The sequence below is a fragment of the Oryzias latipes genome, chromosome 14, assembly GCF_002234675.1.
Source record: "Oryzias latipes chromosome 14, ASM223467v1".
Taxonomy (NCBI): Eukaryota; Metazoa; Chordata; class Actinopteri; order Beloniformes; family Adrianichthyidae; genus Oryzias; species Oryzias latipes.
The window spans coordinates 9,083,169-9,105,273 of record NC_019872.2 but is presented as its reverse complement, the minus strand read 5'-3'; the positions used below and the strand labels follow the sequence as shown (position 1 = coordinate 9,105,273).

The 22,105-nt window shown below is 39.2% G+C and overlaps 2 protein-coding genes and 1 long non-coding RNA gene across 3 annotated transcripts; all 3 read left to right on the top strand.

The window, feature by feature from the left end:
* The first annotated feature begins 2,574 nt into the window (after positions 1-2,574).
* Positions 2,575-13,423, top strand: LOC110013966 (von Willebrand factor A domain-containing protein 7-like). The gene is made up of 6 exons (XM_023962770.1): positions 2,575-2,761; positions 3,728-4,000; positions 12,306-12,399; positions 12,478-12,612; positions 12,899-13,085; positions 13,189-13,423. The coding sequence occupies exons 1-6, from the start codon at positions 2,579-2,581 to the stop codon at positions 13,421-13,423; spliced, it is 1,107 nt and encodes a 368-aa protein (XP_023818538.1). The 5' UTR covers positions 2,575-2,578.
* A 112-nt stretch (positions 13,424-13,535) lies between these two features.
* On the top strand, positions 13,536-19,109 carry LOC111948701 (hemicentin-1-like). Its single transcript, XM_023962864.1, has 9 exons — positions 13,536-13,637; positions 13,727-13,843; positions 14,972-15,184; positions 15,273-15,405; positions 15,538-15,684; positions 17,175-17,267; positions 17,357-17,637; positions 17,728-18,021; positions 18,172-19,109. The coding sequence occupies exons 1-9, from the start codon at positions 13,539-13,541 to the stop codon at positions 18,634-18,636; spliced, it is 1,842 nt and encodes a 613-aa protein (XP_023818632.1). The 5' UTR covers positions 13,536-13,538; the 3' UTR covers positions 18,637-19,109.
* A 625-nt stretch (positions 19,110-19,734) lies between these two features.
* Positions 19,735-21,625, top strand: LOC110016338. Its single transcript, XR_002874609.1, has 2 exons — positions 19,735-20,227; positions 20,451-21,625. It is a non-coding gene; the product is annotated as an uncharacterized LOC110016338 (long non-coding RNA).
* Positions 21,626-22,105: the final 480 nt, after the last annotated feature.

Below are 22,105 nucleotides of genomic sequence, written 5' to 3'. Positions count from 1 at the left end.
GAGAGGAAAAGAGGGACAATACATGAATCGCACTGTACCAGACACAGGCATGGAGAACTAAATGATAAATTATGATCAAGAATAGAGGAGAGGAAGGGTAGAAGTAAAAAAGGAAAGAGGACAGAGGACAGAACCCCAGTGCACCATAGTTACCCCAGCTTCAACTTCTAGCAGCCTTTTAAAACAAATAGTTATTAAGTTTAATTTAAACAAATTAACATTAAGTTAAATAATCTCTGAATACTAACTAGTCTGACAATAAGCCTGTCCAAAGAGGAATGTTTTAAGTCTAACTTTGAATGTAGAAACTGAGTCGGCCTCTCTTACATGAGCTGGGAGTTTATTCCATAAGACAGGGGCTTGGTGACTAAACTGAGCACACTGTCAGTTGGGGCCTTGAGCTTGATGTACTCATGCATCTTGGATGTTTCATCCTGGGTAGTGGCTTCTACGCTCACTAGTCCTCGGCCTCCTTCCTTGCGGCTAGCGTACAGTCTCAGGGTGCTGGATTTGGGATGGAACCCTCCATGCATGGTGAGGAGCTTTCATGTCTTAACATCAGTGCTCTGTATCCCTTCTTTTGGCCATCTTATTATCCTGCAGGGTTTCTGAGAACTGGCAGTGCGTAGCTGTTTATTGCCCGGGTCTTATTTTTGCCATTGAGCTGGCTTCTCAGGACTTGCCTTACTCGTTGGAGGTATTTATCTGTTGCAGCTTTCCTTGTTGCCTGCTCCAGGTTGCCATTTGCCTGCAGAATTCCATGGTACTTGTAACTGTCCTTGATGTCTGCTATTGTTCCTTCTGGGAGTGAGATCCCTCCTGTGTGGACTACCTTGCCTCTCTTTGTCACCATCCGGTTGAATTTCTCGAGCCCGAATGACATCCCAATGTCAGTACTGTAGATTCTGGTAGTGTGGATCAGGGAGTCAATGTCACGCTCGCTCTTAGCATATAGCTTGATGTCATCCATGTAGAGGAGGTAACTGATGTTGGCCCCATTCTGAGTCGGTATCCATAGCCAGTCTTGTTGATTATTTGGCTGAGGGGGTTCAGACCTATGCAGAACAGCAGTGTGGACAGAGCATCACCTTGGTATATCCCGCATTTGATGGAAACTTGTATAAGTGGCTTCCCATTGGCTTCAAGGGTGGTTTTCCACAGCTTCATTGAGTTTCCTATGAAGGCTCTTAGAGTCCTGTTGATGTTGTACAGCTCCAAGCATTCAGTGATCCATGTGTGTGGCATTGAGTCATAGGCCTTCTTGTAATCAATCCAGGCTGTGCACAGGTTGGTATGTCGTGACTTGCAGTCTTGAGCGACTGTTCTGTCGACCAGGAGTTGGTGTTTGGCTCCTCTGGAGTCTCTACCAATGCCTTCTGTGTGTTGCTTATGAATTGATCCATGTGCCTATTTATCTTGGTTGCAATGATGCCAGACATGAGCTTCCATGTTGTGGAGAGACAGGTTATTGGCCGGTAGTTGGATGGGACTGCACCCTTTGAGGGATCCTTCTGGATCAGGATCGTTCGCCCTTCTGTTAGCCATTCGGGGTGAGTCCCATCTCTTAGCAGCTGGTTCATTTGTGCTGCCAGGCGCTCGTGGAGTGTGGTAAGCTTCTTTAGCCAGTAGGCATGTATCATGTCAGGGCCAGGTGCTGTCCAGTTCTTCATACCTGAGATTCTTTCTTGGATGTCTGCCACTGTGATGGTTACTGGATTCTGTTCAGGGAGGTTGCTATGTTCTTTTCTCAGAGAAACCAACCACTGGGCATATATATATATATATATATATATATATATATATATATATATATATATATATATATATATATATATATATATATATATATATATATATATATATATATATATATATATATATATATATATATATATATAATTCTTTCTTGATTATTAGCTGTTTGAAGGAACAGCAGCTGGCTTCCTCTCATGCACCCCAACAACTTACTGTCATCGAGTGGTGTTGCTTTTGTATTTTATTTCAGCTATTCATAATTGTAAACTATATAATCTTTGCTCTTCAATCAACTCTTCTTGAAAATCAATAGAATTGTAAAAGATTCACTTTAAAGCTGATTTGTTTTCTTAGAAAATTGACAAACTATGTCAAATGTCAGACTTTATTTCTGCATTTTTGCAGGAGTACCTTTCGTCTTTTAAAGTTATTAACTTACTTTTGACACAATTTACACAAAATGATATAACAAAAAATGTATGCAATGTATGCATTTATCCAAGCACCTTCAGTTAATTTCCATTTTGAATATTTCAAATCTCCTATATGCTTTTCTATAAAACCACATACCAGATATGTTTAATCATTCCTAACAGTTGTGTTTCTTTTGTTTTCAACAGAAAAATAAATTTCCATCTGGCTAAAAGAAGTGTGAGGAGCTTTTCAAGTCTTGAGGTTTGTTCTGAGTTGTACAAGAAAAGTAGATAGTAGACAAAAAGGAAGAAAATTCTTGCTTAAGTGGGAAAGAGAGAAAAAAAGTTTTTTTTTAAATATGAGGTAGTAATTTTTCTTCTATTCTCCCATTTTTATAGGCTGTGCAGTCATGCTGTGGCTGGCATGGTTGTATCTTCTCTATCTACAGAGTGGAGCTCTTGGTTTTGGTGTAAACCCATTTCCTGGAGACTCTTTTAATCATCAAACAATCACTGAAAGAGCACTCCTGAATGTTACAGCTCAGGTCTGCAGAGCTCTGGCTCTGGCTGAGGGGAGGGACTTCACTTTTCCTGTAAGATGACACTGTGATGGCATTTGTTTGGATTCATCATCTCTTTAACATGAACTATGGAATTTTTTCCATGGATAACTATTGAAAATGCATTTTGCAATTGACAATTCAATATGTAACTCAGGCTCGGAATATAAAAATACATTTTGAAATTAAGAATACATTATTAAAAAATTTAATTCACTATAAAAAATATAAAAATAAAATATTAAATGAAAATAAAATCAGTTGTGTTTTATATGGTCATGGCTTTTTGATGCCATATTTCAAATGACAGTGCAATTTACAATTCAATATGCAATTACATTTCAATAAATTGTAACTTAAAATCTAGTGCATTTTAATTTAATTTGCCATGGTGTTTTTGACTCAAAATTCAAAAGAAATTGCAAAACAGCGCCCTCTAGTGTAATGTAGTGTAATGTATGGAGGTTTTTTAGTTTTAACCAGTAATATGCAATTTTCAATTGACAATTCAATTTGCAATTTGATCATTCCATTTGAAAAAGGCATTTTGCAATTCAGAATTCAATATCAATAATTACAATTCAATCTTACAAATGTAAAAATAAAATTTTAAATAGAAGCTAAATCAATTTTTAGTATTGAATAGTCAGTTGCAAAATATATGTTCTAAATGAATGATCAAATTGCATATTGAATTGTAAATTGCTAATTGCATTGTCATTTGAATTATGGCATTAAAAACCGCCATTTATGTTGTTTTTATTCAACCCATTCAATTTTTAATTTTTTAATTTTGTCATATTACTGAATTCTAAAAAGAAAGCTGTATTTTTATATTCCAAGCCTGAATTCCATGTTGAATTGCCAATAACAATATGTAATTTTTATATTTCATGATTGGGAATTGAATTGTCAATTGGGAATTGCATATTACTTTGAATTATGGGTAAAAAAAAAAACTTGCATAATGAACTAGAAACATAAATGTGTGTGTTCCAGGCCCAACCTTTCACTGCCAAGTCCATTGCTAATGCATGTGAAGCTTCAAAGTCATCCAAGTCTTTCCTTTCCAACGTCTTATTCATCCGACGTATGAATGCAGCAATAGATTTACGTCAACTCCTTGATGCCCGTTACCACTGTGATGATGAGCTCATCATAGAAGGACAGAGGCTCATCACAGATGGTTTGTTAGCAGTAAAGGCTGCCAACAAGATGCAAAATTATTTGGTAGCAAGGTTGATCCTGGCAGGGATACTCCACACCTTACAGGTATTTTCTATCTTTTTCTAATCTTTTTATGGTCTAAAACCATACTTTAAAGTCTGAACAATTGTGTTGTTACGCCTGTTAGTTCAGTGTTGACTCAACAAATATTGATTCCAAAAATTAAGTAACTTTTAACTGAGTGTTGTGTTGCTTCAAAGCTTAATATGGAGCCCCTAAAGGTACATTGAAGAAGAAAAAAATTCAAGTGAAAATAAAAATATTACTAACTGGTGAACACCAGTTAGTTTCAGTTACTAACTATTGTCTTGCAGCATAACATAATACAATATGTGGTTTAAACTCATAAAAGATCAGACTTTTTTTCTTTTTTTTTAACCAAAGTTTAACCTTTAAAATCTGTCCATTCTGGAGGAAGAGTACTGCGCAAAAGCCCCCAGAATCAGGAGATATATTTATCTGGATATCCTCAGAAATACCCCATATCTGGTGATATCTACGGTGGATACTCTCCGGACATGACTGTTTCTAAGTTCATGTCCGGAGCATATCAACTCCGAGTATGGGACACTTTTATTCTGATAGAATCTGGAGATGAGATTCTCTCCAGATATGAGATGCGTCACTAGTGATATCCAAGGTCAGGATATTTCCAGATTCTATCCATGTCAAATCTGTTGATATCTGATGTCCGTATACCAGTCATATCTGAAGTTAAGATTTGGAACATATGGCCATCAGGCATATCTGATGAACCAACACCATTGATATCCGAGGTCAGGATATTTCCAGATTCTATCCATGTCAAATCTGTTGATATCTGTATACTAGTCATATCTGAAGTTAGGATTTGGAACATATGGCCAGCAGGCATATCTGGAGAACAAACACTAGTGATGTAAGTCAGGATATTTCAAGATACCGGTCATCTCAAAAATATATAAGAAATAAAAGAATCTGAAAGAAAGAAGAAGTCTGTTAGGTTACAGTAACATTGCTGTTCTGGCCAATGTTCTAGAATACAGGCAACTGCCCAACACAAAACCCCCCAGCGGCCGAGTGGCAAACTCAAGAACGCATGTAGCTTATAACCCCAAAGGAAGATCCGCCAACGTTTTCCGAACACAGTCAGAAAGAGAAAAGTCATCGCAGGAAAGGTTCAACATAGGCTAAACATGAACCACCTTTTTTAAAGTCCTAATAAAAAAGTGAACACGTGTTTGTCTGTTTGGCTGCTTTAGTGAATCGTGCTGCTGCTTTTATTTGTCCGTCTTCGTGTTGCGTGACCGGAACACCAACATGTTAACCATGTCAGCTATCAGTGAGGATCTTAACGGGGTGAAGATGTTTCCTGCCGCGCTGAATTCACGCTCCCATGGAGAGCTCGTAGCGCATATAGACGTATATTTTCCTGCCACTTTTGACAGAAGTGCAGAGACATCGGGGCGCCTGCGCTCCACCCTCGCCCCGCAGGCTCCTCTCCTTTCCCTACTCCGGCGCCCCCAGCGAGAGGGGAGCCGACGTTCGGACCCCGTGCAGCAGCTGCCGGTGGACCCCCGTGTCTCCGTGCTGCCCGCGCTAAACGGGCCCCACGGCGGTGGGGGGGCGACGTCTGCCGCTCCAGCGGGGTAATCGGGAGGGAGTGACGCCGTGGCCGCCCAACACGTAGAACCTAAAAGAAACCTAACTGACATAGTGCCCAGGGTGTCCAACATTTGTCCATAACCGCATGAGAATACACAATAATTAGCAAAGATGAATATGTTTATAGCTCAAATCACACACCATATGCAGTCCTGTAACTTCAAATAAATAAAGTGTGGGTCCTCGGTGATGACGTCCTGCGTGTGATGGGGTTTTACGGTCTGACACCGAATCCCAGGAAAAGCTACTAGGCTGCGCGAATGATCCATACGGATCACAGGCCCCGGTTCTGCACAGACGTCTGCCGCGGATTCCAACACCCCCCCCCCCCCCCCCAATCCCCCATCCCCTCCATGCACTTCATTTAATCTCTACGGTCACGTCCTCTGCTGTTTACCGTGTTAAAGTCACTGCTCGACGTTTGTCCGTTAGGTGATGACATGTTTCTGGGTTACTTGAAGTTTTATACAAAAGCGAAGTTTTTCAGCACAAAATATTTTTATTCCAACTTTTTTTATTGAATTTTTAGAACATATTAACATACAGAGCATGTGTTCAGAAGGTAGTCGTGTTTAGACGAAAATACAGCTCTGTTTCCCCATTTCCCTCCCATCCCGAACAGAACATTCCCATATCCAGGTCATGCGTATACACACTCGCACACATACACATACAGACAGGGCATAGTAGAGATCCAGTCTCTACTTGTGTGCACATATACAAGAACACACGCACACGCACACACACACACACACACACACACACAAAAAGAAAAAAGAAAAAAAAAAAAAAAAAACATAATAAAATAAGAAGGGAGGGGGGTAGTAAAAATTGTGTGTGGGGGGGGAGGGGGTCAGTCAGTTTCTGCCTCTGGGAGCAATGTAAGAGTATCTACTAGTGATAAAAATGGATGCCATGTCTCTTTAAACTTACTTAGAGGTCCTTTTAGTGAGAACCTCAGCTTTTCAAGTTTCAGGTTATATAGCACCTCCTTTATCCAATAGTCATGTGAGGGGGGGTCAGGGAGCTTCCACCTAAGCAAAATCAATCGTCTGGCCAACAGGGTAGTGAATGCTAGAGCACGTGTGCAAGGTCCAGAGAGGTTCATGTCAACAGAAAAACCAAAGATAGCGGACACTGGGTTAGGAAGTAGCTTTGTTCCATATGCCTGGCTGAGAGTGTTAAAAACATGTGTCCAGAAACGTCTTAATTTAGGACAGGCCCAGAACATATGGGTATGGTTTGCTGGCGAGTGTCCACAACGGTTGCACTTATCAGAGATGGATGTGTAGATTCTGGATAGTTTTGCATTTGTGTAATGTATCCTGTAGAATACTTTGCACTGGATCAAGGCATGTCGGGCACATATAGAGGACGAGTGTATCAACTTTAAGGCTGTATCCCATTGTTCTTCAGATAGTGTCATATGTAATTCCCCTTCCCAGGTGGTTTTCATGAAGGAAATTGACCTACTGACTATTGTGTCAATCATTCCAGTTAGAACTGAAATACAGTGTTTTTGCTGTGGGTCCACCTTCAATAAGGTATCTAAAAAAGTTTCAGGGGGGCGGTTAGGGTAATGAGGGAATTTTTTCTTCACAAAATCTCTTGCCTGGAGGAAACGGAAAAAATGAGAGTTGGGTAAGTTATATCTGGCTGAGAGATTAGCAAAAGTTGAGAAGATATTGTTGGTATATAGGTCCTTGACTTTTTTAAGTCCTTTACTATGCCATATTTTAAAAACCGCATCAGTAGTGGAGGGAGCAAAATTACAACTATTTAGTAGGGGAGATAGTATTGAAGGACCATGCAGACCGAAATATTGTCTAAATCAGCACAAAATATTTTTACACACTGTAGATACACATACGGAAACTTCGAGGGGGGGGGGTCATATCCTGTGTCCTTATAGCTTCTTGGTTTTTTCCACGTCGTCCAGCCTCTGTGATTATGTTTCAATCGCTTCAGATGAAGACTCTTTTCCTGAAAAAAGGGAAGGAAGGATGTGGTTTATTTTTGCTATTTAAAATAGCCCCCGGAATTGGTTAATATAACCCCGTAGCCTCCAAGCCCCGAATAAACATGCCCTTTAATTTAGATCAAAAGTTTTACCTTAACTAATAGGCTCGGCCGGGTCACTGCCGCCAAGTCCCGGATCCTCTGAGGTCTGGTCGCTGCGAGGACGCGGTCGGCCCCCGCTTACTAGAGGGTGTGCACGCAACACCGTTGTCCATGTTTCCTACGGTCAACTTTTATTCTTTTTTTCCGTCTTCATCTTCGTCCCTATGCTCCATGCCGCCATTGTTTTCAAACAGATTGCGTAATGGCGGCGCGGAGCTCTGTAACTCGACAGCTGATTGGTCGCGCTGCAGAATGTGACCAATCGAATTTCACTTTACTGGAGCTCGGGTAACACGTCACTAGGGATGGGTACCGCGCCCCGGTATTGAACCAGCCCCGGGGCCGCATTCTTCAAGACCGCAGTATCGTTAAGATCTGACCTGAACGGTTCTGCTATCGGTACTGGAGAAGTCACTTTTTTTTTTTTTGTGTCCCACAAAATATAAGCGTTATCTGCCATATTTAACTCACCAAGTCAGTCAATTTTCCGTTAATTTATGATTATATTAATTTTGGTATTCTCGTTGAAGAGGAGAGCTCTGTCTGTCTATTTGTGTGCACGGGGGGCGGGGCTGTTATTCAGACAGCACGCGCCGCGCTCGCACACACACAAGACAAGGCAGCGCACACACAGTCAGTGGCGATCTTGTAGGGGACACGTGAGCGCCCTAGACTAAAGGCCTGTTCACACCGGGACGAATTTCGCCGGCGATTTTCGCCGACGTTTAACGCCTCGTGACTAAACAAAGGGCACCAACGAGAGTGTGCACACCGACGCGAAAAAACGCCAGGCGTTAAAGCGTCAAAAAAAAAAAACGCCTCGGGTTCGTTTTTTTTTTTCGACGCGTCGCGTCGAAATCTACTCGACCAATGAGAATGGCGCTTTTGCTCACGTGTCTGGAGCTTCTGAAGTTACAGTAAAACACAACTTGGGGGCGCTCAAACACAAAACTGCCTTGCTGAGCACACATACCAGCGAAGAAGATAGACGCCAAGTAGCGTCTACACTGCCGCGAAGCAATAATGACGGACATTCTAAAATATCCCCGAACCAAGCACCAGTTGGAGCTACTGGTGCTTGAAATATTCATGTTTTCTTTGTTTGATTCTGACAAGCGTGTAAATACTTGCTCTCTTCTTCTGAGTGAAAAGCGACTTTCAGAAGCGTAAAGTTGCGCAGCGCCACCTTGTGTACAGGAGTATTTCTGTTTTACATTAAGCGCCATCTAATGTCAGGGAATGAAATTGCATGTTCACTCCACTCATCGTCAGCGAAAATCGCCTGGGTGTGAACACAAAAAACGTGGCGAAAAACGCTGGCGAATAACGCCTGGCGAATATTCGTCCCGGTGTGTACGGGCCTTAAGAACTAACGTTTCTGCGTAAAAATTATTACGTTTGCCTACCATGCTGTCACCTTGCTACTACGATGACCGTATGTTGCGCTGTTTGTGCAGAACAGGCTGGGGCAGCGGGAGGGGGGGTGGGGTGGGGGGCGTTGCACGCGGAGCATACAACAAACAGGTAGAGAGGCGGGGCTTAGACTCACCGCTTATGATTCCAGACCCGCGACAAACTATCAGCTGCTTCCTAATACTTAATAATAATTAATAACTAATGATAGTTGTCATCCGTAAAATTAATATCATTTATTGGGTTTACTGGATTTAAAGAAAAATAAATGGAGTTGGCAAAATAGAAAGGAGTCTGCATCAAAGTGAATTTGTTTCCATCATTTAACTTAACTTAACTTAACTCTGGTGGTGTTTGACAGACAGAAAAGTCTATTCAAGGTTGTGGAAAATGGACAAAAGATCAAAGGAAACATCACACTAATAAATAATAAAAACAATTAGATTAAATAATTAAATAAATATCCTGTCTGGAACATTCTCATGTATAAAGTAAAATGTTTTGTTAAAAAAAACAATGTTGTTGCATAGTGAGGAAAGAAAACACTTTATGTTCTTAATTTGTTATTTATTAATTTTTTTTCGTCCTCAAAAAGTATCGATAAGAGTACCGATAAGAGTACCGGATCGATAAGCAGTATCGATAAGAGTAGTAGTATCGTTAAAACCTTAATGATACCCATCCCTACACGTCACGGTTGTTTGTTCTCCTCGTGTTATTTTGCGGCTTAGAAACTACTGAGGACGTTTTGTTCCCGGCAGTATTTGGAGAAAAGGCTGGAGTGTGACCCAAAAATCTATGATAAATAAAAAAAATGAAAGAAGTTTCTTTTAAAATCATTCACAAAATTTACCCCACTAATCAATTCATGCTAAGATACATAAAAAAATTGATCCTAACTGTCCCTTTTGCAAAAAGAACATCGAAAAGCAATTAACCATCTTTTTTGGAATTGTACTGAAATTAGAATTTTTTGGAAGAAGTGTTTACAATTTATCAGAAATCATATTCACCCCAATTTCACTCTGAAATTTGAATCTATAATTTTTGGCTTTCATAATAAAAACTTGGACTCTAATAAAAACTAAAAATTAATCTTATTATTATATTTGGCAAATTGTATATTCATAAATGCTAATTTTATTTATCTCCCCCCCCCCCCCCCCCGTGTTAATCAAACAAATTGAAATGTATCTCAGTAAAATCTCTAAAAGCCTTAAGAAAGCTGTATGTTTGTATGAAAGTTGTGGAAACCTGAATGTTTTTGTGTAAAATGCATGTAAGATGTTTGCTCTCCTTGCTGTACTTACATTTTGTACAATAAAGTTAAAAAATAAACTGTCTTTACCCACTCCCTGAAAACATTTAAGCATAAACAGAGCAGTAGTTATCATTGATTTCTTACCAAAAACAATCCTAAAGTTTTTATAAAAAAATCTTATGTTTTTTTTATTGGTATAATATGAGATACTGTTTTACAAAACATCCCAAAAGACTTTCCTGCCACTTGATACATGCTCAGGGAGAAATTGGCTGTTGAAAATGCCAAAAATTTGTTGTATGCCCGAAGTGCCACTGTATTTATTACCTTTGATGAAGCAATGAGGATATTACTGTATACCTTAATCAAACTTGGATTGACTTGTCAATACTTTTCACACCTGTTTTATTTGCGGGAAAATATAAGTGCAGAGCAAACTCAGCTTAACAGATCAGATGCGTAATTCAAATTTATCATAAACAATAGATGTCTGGAAAAAAATACATGTGCCTTTGAAGTATCTTGTGCACATAAATTGCTAGTCAAGGCATCAATCAAACAAGTGATACATTTAATATCTAGAGACAATACATGTCCTAATGCAGTATCGCCTTTGCACATATCATAAAATACGGTGTAGGTACCATAACCGTTCGTCCTGGAACTTCTGTTCGGGGCCCTTTCGATTGAGTATAACGTCACACTACGGTAACCCCACTTGGACAAACTACGTAGCGTCGACATCTGCTTTGGCTCTACATATTTTCATTTCACTTTCCCTTTTTTAACCTAAAGGAGTTTTCCCTCATAAATTGTGTCTGACAATATTCTTTGTCATTTTTATAAAGACATGCTATCACAATCCACTCATTACTCCAGTTTAAGTTCAGCCGTGGGTGAAATTTTTGTCAGCATGGCTAAATGTTGCCCTTTCGGGTCCGTTCTGTCAATAATAAAGCAATGGGTGCACGGATTAAAAAAACTATAAGAGAACATTAATTCAATAATAATCCTATTTCCAGATTTGACTTCAAGTCATATTCGAAACTTGGATATGACCAAAATAAGACACAACCAGTATCTTCTGCCCGGATATCTTCAGATATGCTGCCTGTCTGGATATGCACGAGAAATGCCTCAACACCTAGACAAGTATACACTACAGATACTACAGGATATTTACCGTCTTCAGTATCTTTACTCCAGATATTTCCAGATTTGACATCAGGTCATATTCGGAACTTGGATATGACCAAAATAAGACATAGCCACTATCTTTTGCCCGGATATCTTCAGATATGTTGCATGTCTGGATATGCATCAGAAATGGTCCAGATTCTTTAGATATTTAAGAAAGTATCCCCAACAGATATTAAGGATTCTGGCTCTTTTCGCGCAGTCCTCTTCAGGTCAGTTCATCCTGTAGGTTCATCTCAGCCATAAATGTATAAACTTCTTTAATCTAAATTAAATAACTGCCAATTTGGTAACCCTTTAAAAAAGTTACTTTTATTTTAGTTTTCTTTAGCCAGAGAGGCAAAATGGAGAGATTAAGAGCCACATGTGGCTTCAGAGACACAGGTTGCAGACCCATGCTCTGACTGAAAAAGAAATTAGTTAAGTTACAGGTAATCTTATCATGAAGGGAAGCTCAAATAGTAACTAAATTACAGAATAGAAAAATACGATAACTAGAAAAAGGAAGTAATATATTCTGATCTTCCAGTTGTGTCCCATTTGGCAAAATGCACTTATTCCAGATGAATTACTTGATTGATTTTTTTAACTGTTACAATTTTGTAACAGTTAGTTGCATGAAATGTAAAAAAAAAAAAGTAAAATAATTATGTAAATTAATTAATTAATCCTAAAAAAAAATTCTACCTCCCCCTTTTCCTCTTCCCCCTGCAGGATTTCTACAGTCACAGCAACTGGGTTGAATTAGGAAACAAATTTCCAAACATAAATATGATCAGAAAGAACGCCAACATTGGAAAAATTGCAGGTAAAACCACAATTAGACCATATTTTCTTTAAATTTATGAGTCAAAAAATATGCCTAGAATTTCATGTTTCTCTGCAGCTAAAACCACTGCAACCTGTCGTAGCTGTAATGGGGACGACTGCAGCAACAACATTTTGGAGGATATAATAGCAGGAAATATTTTGACATCTGGATACTTTGTTGTTTGGCCTTTGTCTGGGAACAAACCGAAAGGTAAAAAAAACAAAAAAATGTACTGAATCCAGCATTTTTAATTACAAAATTATCCTGATTCACAAAAATGTGTTAAAGAATATTGTTTTTTTTGTTTTTTGTCCCTTGTGTTGAGGTAGTGAAAGTAGTGACATCAGTTCACTTTAGCTTTACGAATTTTTTGTTTTTATTTAAATGTATAAATCAAGTGTCCATTTGTTCATTTGCTGTGATATGTACAGTTGTTGTAGATAGCTGAGAATTCTACAGTTTTATATTTTTTTGGTTTTGTTTCCATGATTACCAGGAAAGTGCAGCCATGGGGGTTTCTTTGATGCAACAAGTTCAGTTGAGCCTAAAGGTGGGATCAACAAAGATTCCTACACCTCCAGCCATGGATATCTTCACAGGGAAGCAGCAGAGCTGGCAATATCTGCAACCAGTCAGCTTCTGGAGGACATTCGAGGAGCTACTGGGGACAGAGAATTCCTTCAGTATTTGACATTCTTTGACATTTGATAATCTTGAGTGATGTACTGCCCAGAGCAGAATTGAACTATTTAAATCATTTCCAACCTCCATTTTTTAATCCCCTAGGTTGATGGGAATCTCAAAGGGATCAAGTAAGGCTCTGTGTTTTGTGGTGGACACAACTGGAAGTATGGGTGACGACATTGCAGCAGTACGGAACGTCACTTCAACTATCATTGATAGTAAGGTTGGAACAGAGGATGAGCCTTCATTCTACATTCTTGTACCTTTCAACGATCCAGGTGAGTTCCTAGAACTGCAATTCAAAATCCTGTACAATAAATCATATGTTCTGTTCTGACATTTGATTTTAAATGAACCAACATTGTTCCCTATTCAAAGAAATTATAGAATATAAAGAAAAACAACCCAATAATGAGTCTTTTCTCGTGTGTCTGAAAGATTTCGGGCCTTTGATGAAGACTACAAACGCTGAGGTCTTCAAAGGTTATATCAATTCACTAATACCAGACGGAGGTGGAGATGCTCCAGAAATGAGTCTTTCAGGACTTCAGGTTTTATGCTGTGTTCAATTCTACTTTAGTTTTTATTGTTAAACGTTTGATATTCTAGAAGTTACAACGTTTGTTTGACTTTTTTTCAGCTGGCTCTAACTGGCTCTCCTCCTAATTCTGAGATCTTCCTCTTCACTGATGCGCCTGCCAAAGATGAATATCTGAAGAACACAGTGATTGCACTCATAGAGCAGAGCAAGACAGTTGTGAGTACTTCCATACACCAAGATGCTGTTAAGACACTATTTTTGAAATGCAATTAATCCAATTTATCTTGACAAATGAAACAAATACAATGCTGCTCTGCTTGAATCAGCATTATTTTTTCATTTTGTTGGACAAATGTCAAGAATTTGTCATTAATGCATTGAAAACATAAAGATGAAAGATGGCTCTTCCTTTTTTAACTCAAAATACAAGTGACCCATGCATACCTTTCAACCTAGTATAAGGGAACACAATGCCTTTTGGAGTTGGACTCTCAAACAAATGAACAATGACACTTTCTTAGCGGCAACATAATAGACGTCATGTCTCCCAACTGATGGCTTTGATCCATCCGGCTAAGAGGACTGTGGTGTGTGGTGTCTGTGGTTACCCAGTCTCTTTTCAGGTTCACAGGAGGCCCTTTAGTCCAGGCCGATTGACAAGTTCTGTAATGTGTAAATGGGGGCTTGACATATCAAATGTTATAACTCTGAGAGAGAGCTTACGTCTTGGGTGTTTGTGGTTGTGCCGCTGGTTTGTGCACACTCAGAGTGGGCTTGGGTCTCACATTTCAGCGGGAATTGATGTATTGTAGAACCTCGGTCTACTTCTGAAGTCTTCAGCCAGACACGCGAGGGCGTGATATCCCATCCCAGAGGTTGGATGGATCAGTTGGCTATGTGTAGGACTGGCATGTGGGAAACCAACCAGAGTTCGCTGCAGGGGCTACTATGAACTTCATCCAGTGTGGGTCCTTGGACAAAACCCTTTGCCTTACTGCCCAACTGTATAGCCACAAGGGTTCCCAGAGTCTGGGTCCCCCCTGTGCCGGTCCCCAGCCCAGATTAAACACAGGGTTGTGTCAGGAAGGGCATTTGGCATAAAAATCTCTGCCAAACCACCTGTTTGATTCAGTAGAAGCAAATTTGCTGTGGTGACCCCTAAAAGCATATGCCAGAGGGTGGACAACAGCATATATTATACCAATTAAATCAAGTTAAAGGCACTGTGATGTTTCAGCTAACAAAAAATATTTGGACAATCCAAAAACGGAGGGTTTAATTGTTGGCCATCATCAAAACACAACTTTATTGTGCATCTTCATCATGTCCTGATCTTTCATTCAGGTGAACTTCATGATAACCGACATACTAGGGTTCCGTCGTCGCAGAGAAGCTAATGAAAATCAACAGCAACAGCAGAGCCAACGGATGTTGAGGTCAGATTCTCAGCTGTACAGAGATCTGGCTCAGGCTTCAGGAGGACAAGCTATTCAAGTTTCCAAAAGTCAGCTACTTCAGGCTACCAGCATAATCACAGAGTCCACAAGCTCCTCTCTGGTATTAATACATGCCCTCACTATTTGCAGCAGCTAACTCTATTGTGCAGGAAATTTCCAGCTTTCCCTGTTTTTATTTTGTATCCCAGGTGACCCTTCTGCAAGCAAGCAGAAATTTGGGGAGTGCGGATAATTACACTTTCAGTGCAGATGAAACATTAACTAATCTGATCATTTACATCACTGGAAGTTCTGTTGAATACACGCTTGTCAATCCTTCAGGTGACTATGCTGATCAATTAAAATTGCATACGTTGATTTAATTACGCTCCAAAATATGGCATAAAAAACAACTAGGATATACAAAAACAACAGAAAACCTTGCATTAACCATAATTTATTTTAATTGTTTAGGTGAGCTTCATAATAGCACCTTCACAGGGTCGTCAATCATGACAGCTGAGTTGGTGGGAAACTTACGGACTCTGCGGTTGCGGGCCCAAGTTGGATTGTGGGAATTGAGACTAACGTCAACAAATCCCTATACCCTGAGGGTTGTAGGTGAGACACCTAACAAGGCTGAAATCAAACAATTTGGACAAACAATTTTTTTTCAGAGATAAGTTATCTTGAATGTCTGATTAAATCAAATGGCAAAAGTTAAATAAAAAAGTCTCTAAGTACCAGGTTGGACCCCCCTTTTACCTTCCTAATTGACATGATAACATCACACAGTTGCTGCAGATTTGTCGACTGCACATCCATGATGCCAATCTCCCATTCCACCACATCACAAAGGTGCCATCAGAAGATGGCTACTTCAATTAATGCTGTGGCATTGTAATGCCTTGTTGGTCCCATCGGTCATAGGAGAATGATCAGACTGGTTCCAGCTGATAAAAAAAGCAACAGTAACTCAAATAACCACTGGTTACAACCAATGTCTGCAGAAGAGCATCTTTGAACGCACAACACTTCCAGCCTTTAGGCAGATGGGCTACAGCAGAAGAAGGACACACCCGGTACCACTCCTAGGAAAGCAAAACTGAGAATACAGTTCACACAGGCTCACCAAAACTGGACAATAGAAGATTAGAAAAATGGTGCCTGGTCTGAGGAGCCTCCATTTCAGAATTTGGCCTAAACTACTTGAACCCATGGAACCATCCCTCCTTGTATCAATGGTTCAGCCTGGTGATGTCATGGTGTGGGGTCATTTTGTTGGCACACTTTGGGCCTCTTAGTACCAATTGAACATTATTACAACGCTACAACCTACCCAAGTGTTGTTGCTGATTATGTCCATCCCTGTCTGACCTTAGTGTACCATCCTCTGATGGCTACTTCCAGGAGGATAACGCGCCATGTCATAAAGCTAGAATCATCTCTGACTGGTTTCTTGAACATAACAATGAGTTCTCAAATGACTTCCACAGTCACGAGATCGCAACACAATACAGCACTGTTGGGATGTGATGAAACGGGAGATTGGCACCCTGGATGAATAGACAACAAATCTGCAGTAACTGCGTGATGCTAACAAACTCTCTAAAGAATGTTTCCAGTACCTTTTTGAATCTGTGCCACAAAGGATTGAGAGATTTCTGATGACAAAAGGGGGTCCAACTCCAAGGTGTACTTAATAAAGTGGCCAGCGACTGTATATACACATTTTAGATTTTTGTATTATAATCAAAGAATGTTGAGATGTGTTCACAGCCAGTCGGGAGACAGACTTATGGCATCCATTCAGCTATTAAAGGCAACCTTTTCACTCTTACCCGGATTTACGGAAAAAAATCTAGCCTTCAGAGCATTGTCATTTGTAATTTTACATATATCTATTAGATGAGTATGGCTGAGTATCAGCTGTAAAGCAATGGAAACGTATGCAGAAGTACCTAAAAATGGAAACCACTTTAACCAAAGCAAGCAAAAAAAAAAAAAAACTGACCAAGCATGGAGCCCTGTTGTGCACTATGACTGACCCTTGTTTTTTATTACTCAAAGCTGTAAAGTTTCTTGTATGTTTTTACTCATACTATTTACAGGTCAGAGTCCTATTGATTTCATCTTTAGCTTCGTGAGGCAATCTCAGGGCCCATTAGGAGGATTTGATTTAGTTGAAAATCGCCCAACAGCAGGTAAAAAAAAAGCCCTTTCCTGTGCTTTTTATTTTGTTTGAGGGAGTTTCCCAGCTTTTTAGTTTGACCTGATTTTCTTTCCTTTAAAGGCAGCAACACCAGTTTGCAGGTTACTCTACTTGAGGCTGACATCTCCACTGTGACAGAAGTTACTTTGGTTGAATCCTCAGGGTCAGGGCAGGTTAATGGTCATGTGGAGGCTCAGGGTGGAGGACAATACTTAGTCCATTTTGACAAGATACCATCAGTTGAGTTTGTGGTATTAGTGAAGGGCCAGAGCACCAATAGTACAACCTCGAGAGAATCCTCAATGACATTCCAGAGGCAGTCTTCAACCAGCTTCAGAGCCTCTTCTGTATCTGTTACTTTGGTAAGAAGATGATGTGTCAAAACCATTTAACTCAAATAAAAGTTGTTTATTTGTCTTTTTAGCATGTTCTTTTGATCTGTTTGTTTTCAGTCTGATACAGGAAGTGTCTTAGAGCCTGGAACTCCACTCCTCATTCCCTTTTCTGTGACGACCACAGGCGAAGGAGGAAACTTTGTCATCAAAGCTACCAATGACCAAGGTTATAATTTAACCTTCCCATCCAGTTTAACTCTGGAAAGTGGAGGTAGTGCCAACGGAACTGCAAGTATCACAGCACCTCTGGCCTCCCAGGCTGGTACTGGTGTCACACTGACCATAGAAGCTGAAGCTCCAGGAGGTGCAAACGGCAACTATGATGTGCTGCGTCTCACTGTTCTTCCAAAGGTCCATTTGAGATAGAAGACTACATTGCTATACATAATATTTATACCTATATATATATATATATATATATATATATATATATATATATATATATATATATATATATATATATAATTTTGTGGTAATTTTTCCATTTTCTTCCACATTCAGGTGACAGATTTTTCTCCTCCAGTTTGCCAGTTGCTTAGTCTCCAGTCCAACTGCAGTGACAGCTGCAACCAGTCTACATGGGAGCTCTCTGTCCAAGTGACCGATGGAGAAAATGGAACTGGGATCGATAGCATCAGTCTCAGAGAAGGCGACGGCATCTTAAACTCCAATATGACAACAGCCAACGTGACGCTGGTATCCTACAACGCATCCTGCTGCTCGCCTAATGTGCAGCTGGTGGTTGTAGATCGAGTGGGTAATGTGGAAGTCTGCAGTTACTCTGTTGCCCCAAATGTAAGCACAACAGTCGGTTCAACAGTCAGCCCAACAGTCGGTTCAACAGTCAGTTCAACAATCAAGCCAAGTTCCTCAACAACAGCTTCATCATCTGGAGCTGTCCAGTCCTCTCTTCTTTGCCTCAGCGTCATGATTTTGGGGCTTATGTTGGGCTATAAGATGTGTTGAGATTATTTCTATATTTTCAAGAGTTGTTGATCGACCACAAGATGTTAACAATCAGACAGCCCCCCTTTGATTTTCATCAAACTGCAACCATGGTATTTGGCATATAGTCGCTGCAAAATTGGATTCAACTGAGAATAAAATAAATTGTTAAATCTCACTCAGCACAACTAATATTTTTAATAAGTCAAAAAACTAAGAGAAATTAGAAAAATTATGTATAAAAATTAAAGCAAAGGTTTGCATTTTGACATTGTCATGATTTTCGATTTTGTTTTTCTTTTATATTCCTACATCTGCATACGGTTTGTGGTAGTTCTGTAATCAACCTTGAATGGGTTGTGACTTTTTCTTATTAAGGTTTTGCGGTAGGGGGACATAAGGTTTGTGTAAAAATAAAAATTGAAATGTATGTATGTATATTATTTTAACCCTTGTGCTATCCTAAGCACTTTAACATTGGGAGTTGGGTCATCTAGACCCACTAGACAGTGCACTGAACCTTTTTTCTTCAATGATTTGTGATTTTCACTGGTGTCCATGGATTACATAAATTATTTCCTCCTTTATCCACCTTTGTCATGGTAGGGAGAACCCTAAGATAGCACAAGTGTTAATGAGATTTGTTCCAATGCCAATGTTGATGTATTGTATTTGATAAGTAAAAATTTTCTCTTACTTGACTAAAATCAATTATTTTAAAATGTAATAATGTAATAAGTTAAAATAAACAATTCCTTAAATAAAGTATGAAAAAGATCAACTGAGGCCTAAATTTTATGTGTTTGCTTGAAAATAAAAAGAGCACCCCCCTCCCCCCTGAAAAAAAACAATTTTAACTTATGAGTATTTTTCTATTACCGTATGTTCACGATGGGTCTTAGGGCGTAGTCTCAGTTGAGGGTGATTTTTCACTCGCGCTCTCCCCCCTCGCGCAAGGGTCAGACACACCGGTTTCAGGATGCACACACACACATTTCACAACACACGTTAGCCCAAGCATCTACAATCCATTCACAAATCGTGGTGTAACTCGCCCGGCACTGCCTCCCACAACTATAAATGGAGATTGTTCCTGCCCCGATGTGCGTATCACTGCCATGTTAGTCTCGTTCTTCTCGACAGTGTGACTCACCAGGATGTCAAAGGTGAGCTTGTAATCCGCTGGAAGTTGCTGTGGAACCATAACCCATTCAGAGAAAACAACCTACCTTTCTGTGGTCAAGAACCATGGCCTCAGACTGAAGCTCAAGACAACAATTTGTGAATATTTACTAAACTAAAACGGAGGGATCCCAGGTAAAAGAATAAGACCATTTACTGTTCATTGGAGGTCACATCTATTAGTGTAAAATGAAGAAGAAAAAGAACTCTTGAAGATCATCTAGCAGATAGATACTTATCCATTAGGTTTTACACATTGACCAGGCAGATCTCTTCATGGTCACGTTTTACTTTCAGTTCTCTGAGGGTGAGTTTATAGACAGTATCATTGAACTCTGCTGAGGGCCCCGCCCTAGAAAAAATGAAGAATTATAAAATCAGGTGTCAACCCAAGAGAAGCATTCCCACCAGGACAGCAGTGAAGCAATAGGTAAGCCTACAGACTATCTTCATTAATTTTTATTGTAAACTTCACATTCTTTCTGTTATTGAACAGTCTATTTTCATAATAATTTATAAATTACATGCATGTACATTAGGGATGTATCATTTTCAGATACCTTATTATTTGATGCTGTTTGTAAGTGTAGCCCAGTTATAAAAAGCATTTATTTTTCCTGCTGGCAATTAAAGGGTTAATTTTTCATTTGCAGTAGAGATGGTTTGGCCCTCCAGGCATACCATGCAGGGCTCTGTGGAGGGTGCCATCTTGTGTCTGCGTGTTTTTTTCTTGCAAGCACGAGGCAGAGAAGGAGCTGCGTGACCAGCAGAGAAAGATCGGCAGTGTTATAGACGGAAGAAGAAAAATAAGTTAAAGAATTAAAAGAAGCTACTTTTTGTTTTTTGAGATCGGTTACGTTGTGTGCCGAAAGAACATTTTCAGAGCGGCTACGTTGTGAACGCGTCGTGTTTAAGAATTCTTGGAAACTCCGGTGAGTAGGAAAGAGTTGTATATGGAGTTGACGGTTATGTTTTAAATTAAATTCTGTTAAAAAGGGGAACAAAACAATTTGGAGTATGTAGAAAATGTTAATTTGTGTATTAACTGTGTTATTAATGTTTACTTTATTTGATTTCTTTCTGGTATACATATGCGTGAATATGTAATTTTTGAAAAGTTAATTGAAAAGGTGGTTGAAGTATTCATTGTTTAAAAAGAATTGTATTATACCATGGTTATAATAATTTTATTTGTTAAAACTTTATTCATACAGTTATTTTTTCAGATTTGTGGAAAGGGAAATTCCTTTTACTAATAGTAATACTTGTTAAAAGGATTACTGAATTTTTTGTTTGTAAATTGGTTTTGGTGAACTACTAAAAAAAAGAAAACCATAAAAACAATTTCCAAATTACAGGGAAAAGATACTGAGTTTATTGAAAGATGAGATCTCACTTGAACTATAGATTATAATGTGTCTGATTTATTCTGTACTATGTGCAGAATTGTTTTGATGACCCTCAATTGTAGCTCGGACTACAATTCTTCATTGGAAGTCGATGGCGAGCCAGGCGTAGAACGAGAGTATCCTGTTGAAGATTGAAGTACAGTGTGGCAGCTGTTACTGATTCCCATCAACAGGATTGAACCCAATCTGACAGGACAAGAGATAAGGAATATTCCTATGCACATTCACTTATCATACCCGGGTAGAGAACAAATTGAGTGCACAAACGAGACAAAGGACAATTTATTTTATACTATTTTTTTATAAAGCTGATTTATTTTGTAAAAGAAATTCAGTTTAGGAAGAAATTATTGTTTATGTTGTTGTTCTATTTTGTGTTGTGAAAGGTAATGGAATAAACCTGCCCTCTGTTATTTAAACACATTGTTGTTTTTTTCTTCTCTTCGTAAATAGGACCTAGTAACTTTGTGTAGCTTTTGCTGGTTAAGTTGACACAAGTGCTACATAAGGTTCTTTTTTCTGTGATGCCTCAACTTTTTTATACTTTCAAATTCATTCGACAAAAACTTATGTATATCAGACATAAACTCTCCACATATGTTCCCATGACATCAACAGGTATATTGTGAGCCATTTAAAAAAATAAAATGCTCTTACCATAAAAAAAAAGCTCTGACAAATTATGGTACTTATTTTTTACGAAAACAAAACGCTTTTAGTGACAAAGAAAAAAATTACATTGATTACGTTTTCAGCAGGTATTTTTCAAAACTACTGTTTTTGCACAGAACAGTAACTCTTTGGAAGTTGACACCTGCGTTACTTCAGAGCCTGCATTAGAACGCCAATCTACCTGGTCAGCTCAAGGTTGTATGTATTTGCAATTGAAAGTTGCAATG